Here is a 12153-nt window from a genome sequence, read left to right on the forward strand (position 1 = left end):
TATATTAAAGGCAAATACCTAAACAGCCTCGGTGTTTTATGTTAAGCAGCTAAAGGTAGCCCTCTTGGCTATTAACATACTAGCCGCCGTATACGATATATTTCAACCGTACGAGAGAGATTAACTACCTTGACTAATGCTCAAATCTACACTAAAGCTTTTTAAGAAGTCCACATAAACGTACCATCTTTTCAATATTGATCTTGGCGAGAGTTCAGCTATGCTGTAATGGGGCCTCAACAATCCACTTCGGTGCGTATCAGTTTGTAATAAATGAATTGAATTTTCATAGACCGGGTGACCGGATTAGAAACTGAGGCTATTACCACGGCATAACCGAATGGCCCACTCTCTACTAGCTCTCGTCATACCGAGAGAAGGCGGAAGTTTACGTATGATTCGACAAGGTATAACCTAGTAACTCAAAAGGTATTACGAGTCACAGTAATTATGTATGACTTGTATAGCCATAACCGCCCTAGCCAAGGTAACCTTGATGATACCTACCTACGCAGACCATATGGAAGACTCCACAAGGCAGATTGACTAGAGAGAATCAATTATAAGGCCAATTGACTTCATTGATGTCAATAATGATTTCTAGCTACACCCGTCTTAACGGTGCTAGCTCCAGTTACCATATGTCACCATACCGCCGTATCTATGATTTTCATCCTCTACCCATCGAATCGATATCTAAGCCTCATTCAACATTTTGTTATCAAACTTCTTCCCTCTGCCCTTCTGACCTCCCTTAAAGTGCTTCTTACTCGAGCCGATCTGTACGTCCTGCGGGTCTATTCCCGTTTCTAGTGCGACCATCGCTCTGGCTTTTCGTCCGCTAAGCTGCTTAGCCGGACCTTGTTCTTGTGCTTTACCTTGTTCCGTGTATTTATGGCTGAACGGCATCTTTAAGTGTCCCGCGCTTCCCGCATCGCGCGCGAAGAACGCCTTATCAAGCTTCTCCGACTTGGCGCCTTTTGGTAGGGCTAAGATCTCCGTATCAATTGTCGACTCACCGTCGTCTACGTCTAGTGCACCCATGGCTGCGGTTAAAGCTGCCTTGCGCTTTGCGGGTAGGTGTTCTGAGTCGTACAACTCGCGGTTGAAATCCATGCCGTCACCCCAACCGGGAGGAGGCTCAACGTACAGAAGCTTTCCGTTAACGTAGTCTTTGAGGACAGTCCTAGCAGCTCTTGATTCGTCTGGCTGTCCCACACCTTGGGTTGTGAAACCTCGTGCTTTGGCATATGCCGACAGAAGCTCGCTGGCGGTGGGAATTCCCGTCCCTCCCTCTTCTGACGGCCGAGTCCTGATGTGAATGCCATAGATAGCTTCCAAAAATGGCTGTGGGATCCTGTGTGCGACGAGTGCAGCGGGACCCGTGAATTCTCGTAATTGATCAATCGGCAAGACACCATTGCAGACGAGATCGGCTTTTGTGGTGGCGAAATTGGGAAACACAAGACCAGGACAATCGCAGAGGATGACCTTGTCGCTTAGGTGAATGGTTTGAAAGTGCTTTGTCTTACCAGGCGTTGCGGAGACGGATACTTTCTTGGCGCCAATGAGGGCGTTGATGGTTGACGACTTTCCGACGTTCGGATACCCAACTAGACCTATCTGCAGCTTCTTCTCCGGATCTGCTTGTCTGTAAGCTTTATAATCAAGGTAGTATAGTAACTGAAGTACATACCATCGGGATCGTGTGCATGCCGAAGAAATATGTCTTCCAGCTCCTCAACTGTCAATATCCTGGTATCATCATCGGCATCTTGACTGGGTGACACTCCCGAATCTACGCCCTCTTCGTCACTCTCATCTTCCGAATCGGCATCCTGGTTAGATCTGCGAATAGTTTTTGGATTCGAGTTTTCGCCGTTGAGAGGCTCTTCCGGTTCGTCCTCTAGATCGCGCTCATCGTTTAATTGCTTTGCCAAGCTAGCGGAGAAGAAGCGATAGGCTATCTTCTTCTCTTTGAAATATTTCGCCCATGCTTTCCGTTGATTTGTCGTCATCATGTCTGCCTTGTTGACCAGCAACAGGTTTTTCTTGGCTGGGTCGATATCTTCCACGTATGATTCAAGATCTTCGGACCAAAACATCAGCGGATTTCGTGCATCGACAATCTGAACGACCAGGTCTGATCTCTCGATGACACGCCATAATTGCCTCCAAACTTCTAGATTACGCTCAAATGGGGTCATGAGTAAGTCGTTATGCTCCTGCAGTTCTGCCAAACCCCTTCTCCAGTTGAGGAAACTTTCTCTTTCGAGATGATCAAGCTCATCGGCGGTAGTTGAAGAGTCCCACTTTGGTCGTCTAGGCACCGTTAATCTTCCTCTATGTTGAGCGTGCTTCCCTATGACATTTCGTTCCTCGGTTGCCGACAAGAGATATGGATTCCTCTGATCTGTATGTATGATCTTGACGTTGTTCATCTTCTCAGCGGTGAAGTCGGTACCGGCAAGCTCGGCCGTCGCAAGGAACTCGTCTAGAGCACCTTGCTGCGTTACGGAGCGCATCTTCACCCATGCTGCTTCTTTTCTGTCATTTGTGATATACTATGGTAGTAAATTGGTAAGCGACTGTCCTGATATAGAGAAATAGTGTTCATACCTCTTCACCAGTTGCGTGGTTGATTCTCGTGACTGCTGAACCCTTTTTGCGATCGGATCCTTTACCCTTCCCAAAACGATCGTTCATGAGCGTATTGCCCAACCCGACCGAGGTCTTGGACTTTGCATGCACCATGTTGGGCAATTTGTTGGTATATGATGTTGTAGAGTTATGCAAAATGCAATAATATAAGATTTACCTTTTCCCGAAACTCAGTCCTCATAAGTTGAGGTTAAGGTTGTCGCTTCCAGGCAGTTTTGTAAAGTCTAATCGCTGAATAATCGAGGGGCAATTATTTTCTGCGTCACTCTAAGTACGATAAGCCCCGCGATAATAATTTACCCCACCAAAACTTTTTTAATTCTAGGCCGAACCCTGAAGTATCCATTCTGCCATTTACAAAGTACCTACCTACCTAGAACCACTCATCCTCTACTTCTACTTGTGCTAAACCAAAACTGAGAGATTTGCTTGCATATTACTTATAAACAAAGACCCAGAAAGAGTCAAGAAACAAAAGAGAAAGATAGCGAAAATGCCCAAAGGCAAGTGGATGTACGTAAATTGATAAAGCGATCATTCGGTTAGCGATGAACTGCTAATATCTTAACCAGCGATAAGAAGACGGCCCAGCACTTCACACTGGTTCATCGTCCACAGAATGACCCGCTGATCCACGACGCTGATGCGCCGTCTATGGTGCTGAACCCTACACCTCTTCCTAATGCTTCCAAGGTGAGGAAGCTCGATGACCTTGCATCTGAGCTGGGATCTGACGCCGAACACATCCGTGCCAACGAGGGTGAGGCCGCCAGCCATGGCGTTTTCTTCGACGATACCGAGTATGACTATATGCAACATCTACGCGACCTAGATTCTGCCGGCGGTGGGGAGGTTGTCTTCATCGAAGCAGACAATGGACCTAAAAACAAGGGCAAGGGAAAACAGAAGCAGAGCTTGGAGGATGCGCTGAGAAAACTGGACGTCGCGGATGAGGAGCGCAAGCGCGATGATCTTTTCGGTGATGATTTCTTGCCATCTAAGAATCTGCAGCATATAACATACCAGGCGCAACAAGATATCCCCGATGCCATCGGTGGGTTCCAGCCGGACATGGACCCCCGACTGCGCGAGGTACTAGAGGCGCTTGAGGACGAGGCGTACGTTGATGACGACGAAGATATTTTCGCACAGCTAGCAAAGGATGGCCAGGAACTGGAAGACGTCGAATTTGATGCACACTTTGACGAAGACGATGGTTGGGAATCGGACGACACCGCCAAGCCGACTAAGGAGTATAAAGACCGCTCCGAAGTGCCCAATCTAGTTCCCACTGTAAATGATCAGGACGGAGAGGCGGTTAAGAATGAGGACTGGCTAGAGGACTTCAAGAAGTTCAAAAAGGACCAAGGCAAGCCCGGCGCAAAGGTATCCTTCGCAGTCGCACCATCACAGTCAGAGGTGCAATCCTCCCTCATGACAACCACCACCAACGGCGGCCGACGGAAGAAGCGCAAGGGCGCGCTTACAAGTCAGTCGGGCTACTCGATGACATCGTCGTCGCTATTCCGCACTGAACAACTTGGTATCCTCGACGCTCGCTTCGACAAGATCGAGGAGCAGTACAATGAGGATGATTTCGATGAAGATGACGAAGATGGCGGGGCCTCCATGTCTCAGATCTCGACGGCGTCTAGCGTGACGGGATCTGTGCGGGGTGATTTTGATAACATCCTAGATGATTTCCTGGGAGGCTACTCGATGCGTGGAAAGAAGCAGATAAAGAAGGGCAAGTGGAAGAGCGGCACTGCTGAACTCGACGAGATCAGGCGTGAGTTAGGGCCGGCTAAGATCCGTGGTAGATACGGCCAGCCGCAAGCGTCCGGATTAGCATCGGCATCGGCGTCGGCGTCGGCGTCTAGGTAGAGGGACATGTTCATAGAGATACCCACGGAAATCCACGGCAATGGCAACTAGGTTGAATAAATTGACTTACGGGAAATAAAATAAAAACTGGCCTGAATAATGCAATAATTGGCAACTTTACACACTTGTGAACTATGTACCTATTTGTACGCTTTCCGAGGGAAGTATCAATTCGCATTTATTGCTACAATGTTATCGCTAGCAAGGAAGGATACTCGCTCCGATGACAACCAAGCCTCAGCTGCTCTTGCTGCCTACATAGACCAATACCTTGACGACTCGGGCGTCTGTTCTGCGAAAAAGGGGGAAGCCCAGCAGTAGTCCTCCAAAAGCGAACGGTCCTACGAAGTCTAGCCTACGAAGTCTAGTTGATTTCGAGTGCTCGAGTGTTCCGCGGAAGAGACATTGCGGAATCGTGGAATCGTAGGAGGCCCCTCTGATGCTTACTCGGCGGGAGGTTTCTCGCTCTGAAAGAATTGGGTCCGCAAGTCAGAAAACCAGCGGCACAGATCGTGGACAGGTTGAGGCAATTCCACTGCATGCCGCCCTACTGTGTCGTCCTCCTAGCGATGACCATTCATAGCGGGCGGGCGCTCGGGGCCGTAAGCACCGGGTGCGTGCGGAAGTTCCTCCTCTGTGTCGTCGTCGAACTCTCCCTCATCACTAACCTCCTCGTCGCCGTCCTCGTATTCGTATTCGCTTTCATCATCGCCCTCGTCCAGCTCTCCTTCTTCGTCGCCTTCTACCCCTTCGGCATAACAGCTTTCTACCGTACCTTGCATGCCCTGAGGTATACCGCGGCCTTGCTGTTGCATCTGGTTGATGATGCTCGTCAGTTTATCGTTCTTCTTCCTGATATCCTCGAGGTCCTTCAGGTGCCTATTACGCTCCTCGGCCATCTTAAAGATGTTCTGATTTAGGGCGCCCTCTTTCCTTTTGTAGGCCTCGTTCTCCTTCTCTAGCTTCTTCGTCTTTTTGGACATATCCTCCATCTCCTTGCGAAAAGTTAAGAACAGGTCGTTACTATTATTGAGCGTGTCCTCGACCTCCTCATTTGTTAATGCCTTCGCACGGCGGGCTAGTGAGGGGCACAGGGCGCATACCTGCTTAAACTTCTCAACGTAAACGTTCAACTGGTTTCTTAACTCAGTTTCGGTCTTGGAGAACGTAAGCACTTGGCTATTCAGCTGTCGCGCACGGTTGGCTTCTGCTTCCGCCGTTTTCTTCTGTTGCTCGTAACGAGCCATGTTCCATTGGACCTCGATCTCCTTAGTTCGCATTGAAGAATGATAGTGTAGTTCCCGTAATTCGTATTGATCGATGAGAGATTTGAATCTTCCCTTGAACCTACACCTTCAGTGTTAATACAAAGCGTGCCCGTGTAGATGGACGTTAGGGGTGGAGGAATGGCGCACAATTCTTCGGCTTTCATATACACAACCTGCTTCCGCGGGTTGTCTTTCTCTTCTTGATAACCTTCCAAAGTGTCAAGTACTTTCTTTAAGCGCTCGTCAGACGAGGCTTTGAGGCGATCGTGGGTATCATTCAGAGCACGGTGCTCATTCTACCAGCCATTCCCGTCAGCGCGAATTCCGCAAAATTTCCAGTAGGACTCAATGTACCTTAAGCTTGTTATTTTCTTTTTGCAGTTCGCGACACAGCTTTTCTAACTTCTCCTTCAAGCTAATTTGCTTGCTCAGGTCCGTACGGCTGGCATCTTTTTCCTTTTGTAATAGATCGGCGCGTTTTTTATTCCTAATGTTCTCGCGCTCGAGGCGTTTTAAGTTCGCAAAGAGTTCTGATGATCGCTTTGTTAAGAGTTCTATTTTGTCCATATCGTCCATCTTGTTCATTTGGTTGCTAAGCTCGCGATTCGCCCTACGTACTTCCCGATCTATTATAAAGCAATATTAGCAAGGTTCTGACATCATAAATAAAGCTGGCGAAATCAGATCCAGCGAACAGAGAATTTCCCAGCGCATGCTAGTCTAGCGTTGTGTAGCAGCATTCGTACAACCGAGTCGGACTGCATATCGAAAACCATAGATATCACCTCGAAACGCGCGGCGGCTTGACTGTTGGGTTTATGGCATATGCTACTCTGATGGAAGATGGTTTCCTGTAGACCTATAACATCGCAAAGCACCGGTATGTCTCTTCCGATTCGTCCGGCATTGCTAGAGCGCGCTATCGTGTTTGATGCTTCACCTTTATCCCTCTAGCCCCGGTCACGCTATCTCGAATTGGTGAACATTTCGCGGCAGTTGTGTAGTCTCGCAGTTCGAATTCAAAGGTCTCGCCACGTTCCAGCCCTTCTGTAGTCATCATAGCGTCTGAAATGAAAAAGAACCTACCAATTTCCGCCTCTTGCTCCTTCTCTGCGGCTGTATCAACCTCCAACTGGGAAATTCTTGCGGCAACAAGTTTCGATGCCTCATTCGAGTCGAGGGTCTTTTTCCCCTTTCCCTTTTTCGCGGCATTTGAAGCCATGGCGGGCGTCGGGGTTGGGGCAGGTCGGGGCTCTTGAACATGAACATGGTGGCTATTTGGTAATGAGTCGTCATGTGGTGTATGAGAATGAGCGATTCCATTCGTATTAAGTACGGATGCAAGAGGGGCTGGCGTGGCGGATGCGGCACGATGGTTCGTTGTCGCCATATTTTCCTAAATGTATACAACTATTCTACGAGAGAGTGCGGTGTTAGTATTCCGAAGAGACTTATGACATAGCAGAAGGTAATGATGATTCAGTGTGAACTTACCGTACTGGATTGCTAGAAGACATTGGGATGGTTTTTAAGGCAATGAACTTATATAGCTGAAAGGATATTATTGGGCCGATAAGAGAAACAGGTGTCAGCTCTTTAGCTTTGGTTAACCGGGCTATGTGGATGTTGGAAGCGTAGTTCTACAATGAATGCAGACTTTTGAGGGTTTGAGATGAAGCGCGGCGTTTTAGTGTTGGTTACTTAATCAACAAGCAAGTACGAGAGAACTCCGGGTTGCCGCCTTGCAACTGCACATGCGACCAAATCGGACTTAGGTAATCTCTTAGGTGCCAAGTTACAACTACCACACACTGCAATATCCCAAGCACTACACAATATACGAATAAAAATGGCCTAGAAAAATTGAATTTGACACTAGCAGATCCGGAGCAGCGGTTTTATGTGGGGTTAAAGTTTACTTAATTGCACTTTATATACGCTTAAACACTATTGCGTTACGATCCGTCCAATTGCTTTTTAGCTAATGCGATTAAGTGGTTGTCAACGTGAACCATACCTCGGTATTCCAATATCCAGCCTGTTAGGCAGGGGTTAGCCCGACATATGCGTCATCTAGCATAACCCGTAGTATCATTTGCCCTTGGAAATTTTCTAGAATACATACCGCTCGTATCTTTAACCTTCTCTCCTTCAACCATCAAAATATGCCGCCCTGGACACCGGCTGTTTAAATCCCTGTAATTACGGTTCATTATACAGGTTACTTCTATTACCTCTTCTTTCCTTATCATTTCATCTCTTTGATATGATTGCGGCTGGTTCCTTTAATCATCAATAAGATGTTGCGTAACGTGGTGAAAGGTGCAGCTAGGAAAGCTATAACAGACCTGTCCCAGTACCCGAAGCCTGGCGAGAAACTCCATGGCTTCACTTTGTTAAGGACAAAGCACGTACCAGAACTAGAGCTAACTGCACTGCATTTACGACACGATAAGACCGGCGCGGACTATCTACACATCGCTCGCGAAGATAGTAACAATGTATTCTCAATCGGCTTCAAGACGAACCCCCCGGATGACACGGGTGTTCCTCATATCCTTGAGCACACCACATTATGCGGTAGCCAAAAGTATCCTATACGAGATCCCTTCTTTAAGATGCTGCCGCGAACCCTGTCCAATTTTATGAATGCTTTCACCGCTTCCGATCACACCTACTATCCGTTCGCTACGACCAACGCCCAAGATTTTCAGAATCTGATGTCGGTTTATCTCGACTCGACCCTCCACCCCCTGTTAAAGGAGACGGATTTTACTCAGGAAGGTTGGCGCATTGGACCAGAAAACCCCAGAGTTGCGGAGAAGGATGGAGAAAAAGATGCCGAGGATAGCAAGTTGGTCTTCAAAGGTGTCGTCTACAATGAGATGAAGGGTCAAATGTCGGACGCAGGCTACCTCTTTTACATTCGCTTTCAAGACCACATTTTCCCATCTATCAACAACTCTGGAGGCGATCCGCAAAAGATTACCGATCTGACGTACGAGCAGCTACGTAAGTTCCATGCTGAGCATTACCATCCCAGTAATGCAAAGCTTATAACTTACGGCGATATGCCATTGGCCGACCATCTCAAGGAAATTGACGCCCAAATGAAGGCATTTGAGAAGATACAGGCAGATATAGAACATAAAAAGCCAATCGACCTTAGTGATGGGCCGCGTACCGTGACGGTATTCGGGCCGGTAGATCCTCTTGCCGATCCGGAAAAACAGTATAAGACGTCAGTGTCGTGGGTCACTGGTAGTACCAGCGACGTGTTGGAGTCTTTTTCTGTATCTCTACTCTCGTCCCTGTTAATGGATGGATATGGATCTCCGCTCTACAGGGGGCTCATCGAGAGCGGGCTGGGTACGGATTGGAGTCCAAATTCCGGCTATGACGGATCAGCAGCTACGGGAATCTTCTCTATCGGTTTAAGCGGAGTCGAGCAACCTAATGTCGAGAAGATTAAGGGCGAGATTCAAAATATACTACGCGAAGTTCGTGACAAAGGCTTTGAGAGAACGAAGATAGAAGGATATCTCCATCAGCTCGAATTGAGTCTTAAACATAAGACCGCCAATTTTGGACTTTCGGTGTTACATCGTCTGAAGGGGAAGTGGTTTTCTGGAACCGATCCCTTCGATTCCTTAGCATGGAACGATACAGTTGCGGCATTTGAAGCGAAGCTTACTGAAGGAGGCTATCTAGAAGGGCTAATGGATAAATATCTCCTCAACGACAATACTCTTACCTTCACAATGGCCCCTTCGGAAACGTACGGCGCGGAGATTGCGAAGGAGGAAGAGGACAGGCTGCTGGCTAAGATTTCCGAAGCTACTCAACAAGCCGGTGGGGAACAAGAAGCTCGAAAATTCTTCGAGCAGAGAGAACTGGATCTACTTGTTGAACAAAACAAGTCAAACACCGAAGATTTAAGTTGCCTACCGACCGTTCACGTTAAAGATATCCCAAGACAGAAGGAGCCTGTAATAGTAAGGGATGAAGCGGCACACGGCACTACTATTCAGTGGCACGAAGCTCCTACAAATGGACTCACTTACTTCCGAGCTATCAATACATTCGAAAATTTACCAGATGAGCTCCGATCCCTCATTCCATTGTTTACAGACTCTATCATGCGGCTGGGAACGAAGGACATGACCATGGAGCAGCTCGAGGATCAAATCAAGCTTAAGACGGGCGGTATATCTGTTAGCTATTTGTCGACCGCATCACCAACCGATTTCCGCCAGGCTTCCGAGGGCCTTCTATTACGGGGCACGGCTCTTGATCGTAACGTACCCGAAATGTTTAACCTACTCCGTAAGCTCATCTCGGAGACCAATTTTGACAGTCCAGAGGCAGCCCTTCGGATAAGGCAACTACTCGAAGCCGCAGCTGATGGTGTTGTGAACGACATTGCCTCCTCCGGGCATTCCTATGCTCGAAGGTACGCCGAGTCGGGTTTAACACGCGAAGGCTACTTGGCCGAGCAAGTAAGCGGCTTATCACAGGTTAAACTCATAACGTCGCTGGCTGGACGACCGGAGTCTGATCAATTCGAAGACATAATCGAAAAACTTAAACAGATACAGAAATACGCATTAGCGGGTACCGACATTCGCACAGCGTTAACATGTGGCTCTGATAGTGTTCAAGCCAACTCTACCGCCTTATCCCAATTCCTGGCATCTCGATCAACTGATCCTGTCCAATTTCCCGCTGCTGGAAAGCAGTCATTTGCGAGAGATATCAAAGCATTCTTCCCACTTCCTTACCAAGTCTACTATGGTTCTCTCGCACTCCCAACTACCTCCTATACATCACCACAAGGCGCACCACTTCAAATCCTAGCTCAACTTCTCACTCATAAACACCTTCATCACGAAATTCGTGAAAAGGGTGGCGCATATGGAGGCGGTGCTTACATGAAGGGACTTGAAGGAATATTCGGGTTCTACTCATACCGAGATCCAAACCCGCAGAATACTCTTTCCATTATGAAAAATGCTGGCCGATGGGCGGTCGATAAGGAATGGTCCGACCGAGACCTTGAAGAGGCCAAGATATCGGTTTTCCAGAGTGTCGATGCACCCAGGTCAGTGAGTGCGGAGGGTATGCTCCGATTCATGTCTGGTGTCACAGATGAAATGCAGCAGAAGAGGCGTGAACAACTTTTGGACGTTTCAAAGGACCAAGTCCGCGAGGCTGCTCAGAAGTACATCGTTGACGCTCTAGCAAATGGGAAGGAAAGGGTCGCTTTCCTTGGAAAGAAACAAGATTGGGTGGATGACACCTGGAAGGTGAACGAGATTAACGTGGACAGTACTGAGTAACGAGTGAAGACAACGACAGACGATAGACGATAGATGTAACAATTGCCTGTACAATATCTGTGCATATACCCATCTCTTACAAATTAGACGGATTGTATATAGTCCCGACATTTATGGTCTGGTCTGTTCCGACTCGACGGTAGTCAACTAACTACAAGGTGAAATGTCATATCCAGCAACATGCAATTGTGAAATTCCATTTCAGCGTTCAGATACGATACGTCTTCTTGCTTGGTGTCTCTCACAAGAGACCCCACCATAGCATGAAGACCACAACAAGACGCGAGACCAAAACATAAGAGGTAAGGTCTGTGGATAACGCCCTGCGAGGGGCTGTTAGACATAAGTACCGACCTCCTACGCTCGTTCTTTCAGACCCGGATTCCTTAGATTTAGGATTCTGGACTATAGAACAGAGTACATGCTTATTCTAGTGGGAAGTAAAACGATATAGACTACCTAGTTAACCTGTGCATTTCACACCTGTTCAGTCAGTATATTTAAATAAACTACATTTTCCAGCTCCCATTTAAAATTATCATACAGTCAGTCTTGTCATTGCCATTAACCTAATGACTTTAACCTTTAATTAAAGATTAGGTAAAGCTACGGGAACCAGCCCATATGTTCCGAGATAAATCACTACCCCTTACCCCTTTCCTGTCATGGCGGTTACCATATACTCTATATATAAGGTACTCAATCATGAGCTTGTATCAATCAACTATCTATCCCCATCCGTTACAAATTCGCAAAATATATGTCGTTTCTTCCCTCCGGCAAAGAATGGATTTGTGCTGCACAGAACAAAAAAGAAATATGTGACAAGAGTGGGACTTGAACCCACGCGGATTGCTCCATGAGGATGTAGGAATTAAGGTGACCTTAACCTCACGCCATAACCAACTCGGCCATCTTGCCTATTTTGCCTAAAAGTAGGCATTGATCCACCGGAGTAGACGAATTGATGAAAAGTATTTGGTTTAACTAGTTATAAAAAC

The 12153-nt window shown here is 47.4% G+C and overlaps 4 protein-coding genes and 1 non-coding gene across 5 annotated transcripts; 2 read left to right on the forward strand and 3 right to left on the reverse strand.

Annotated features, from left to right (window-relative positions):
* Window positions 1-491: 491 nt before the first annotated feature.
* On the reverse strand, window positions 492-2971 carry F4817DRAFT_69752 (P-loop containing nucleoside triphosphate hydrolase protein). Its single transcript, XM_049307785.1, has 3 exons — window positions 2620-2971; window positions 1697-2564; window positions 492-1643 (listed from the first exon to the last, which is right to left on the reverse strand). Exons 1-3 carry the CDS (start codon window positions 2752-2754, stop codon window positions 697-699), a joined length of 1950 nt encoding a protein of 649 aa, XP_049160009.1. The 5' UTR covers window positions 2755-2971; the 3' UTR covers window positions 492-696.
* F4817DRAFT_334459 (Low temperature viability protein) lies at window positions 2923-4651 on the forward strand. The gene is made up of 2 exons (XM_049302899.1): window positions 2923-3174; window positions 3234-4651. The coding sequence occupies exons 1-2, from the start codon at window positions 3155-3157 to the stop codon at window positions 4543-4545; spliced, it is 1332 nt and encodes a 443-aa protein (XP_049160010.1). The 5' UTR covers window positions 2923-3154; the 3' UTR covers window positions 4546-4651.
* F4817DRAFT_334462 (myosin-like coiled-coil protein-domain-containing protein) lies at window positions 4652-7687 on the reverse strand. Its single transcript, XM_049302900.1, has 6 exons — window positions 7308-7687; window positions 6900-7228; window positions 6168-6439; window positions 5961-6109; window positions 5649-5892; window positions 4652-5591 (listed from the first exon to the last, which is right to left on the reverse strand). The coding sequence occupies exons 2-6, from the start codon at window positions 7201-7203 to the stop codon at window positions 5109-5111; spliced, it is 1452 nt and encodes a 483-aa protein (XP_049160011.1). The 5' UTR covers window positions 7204-7228; window positions 7308-7687; the 3' UTR covers window positions 4652-5108.
* A 253-nt stretch (window positions 7688-7940) lies between these two features.
* Window positions 7941-11315, forward strand: F4817DRAFT_334463 (Metalloenzyme, LuxS/M16 peptidase-like protein). The gene has a single exon (XM_049302901.1). It carries the CDS (start codon window positions 8114-8116, stop codon window positions 11150-11152), a length of 3039 nt encoding a protein of 1012 aa, XP_049160012.1. The 5' UTR covers window positions 7941-8113; the 3' UTR covers window positions 11153-11315.
* Window positions 11316-11974: 659 nt separating this feature from the next.
* F4817DRAFT_t76 lies at window positions 11975-12073 on the reverse strand. Its single transcript has one exon. It is a non-coding gene; the product is annotated as a tRNA-Leu (tRNA).
* Window positions 12074-12153: the final 80 nt, after the last annotated feature.

The sequence above is a fragment of the Daldinia loculata genome, assembly GCF_022478755.1.
Source record: "Daldinia loculata strain CBS 113971 unplaced genomic scaffold F4817scaffold_18, whole genome shotgun sequence".
Taxonomy (NCBI): domain Eukaryota; kingdom Fungi; phylum Ascomycota; class Sordariomycetes; order Xylariales; family Hypoxylaceae; genus Daldinia; species Daldinia loculata.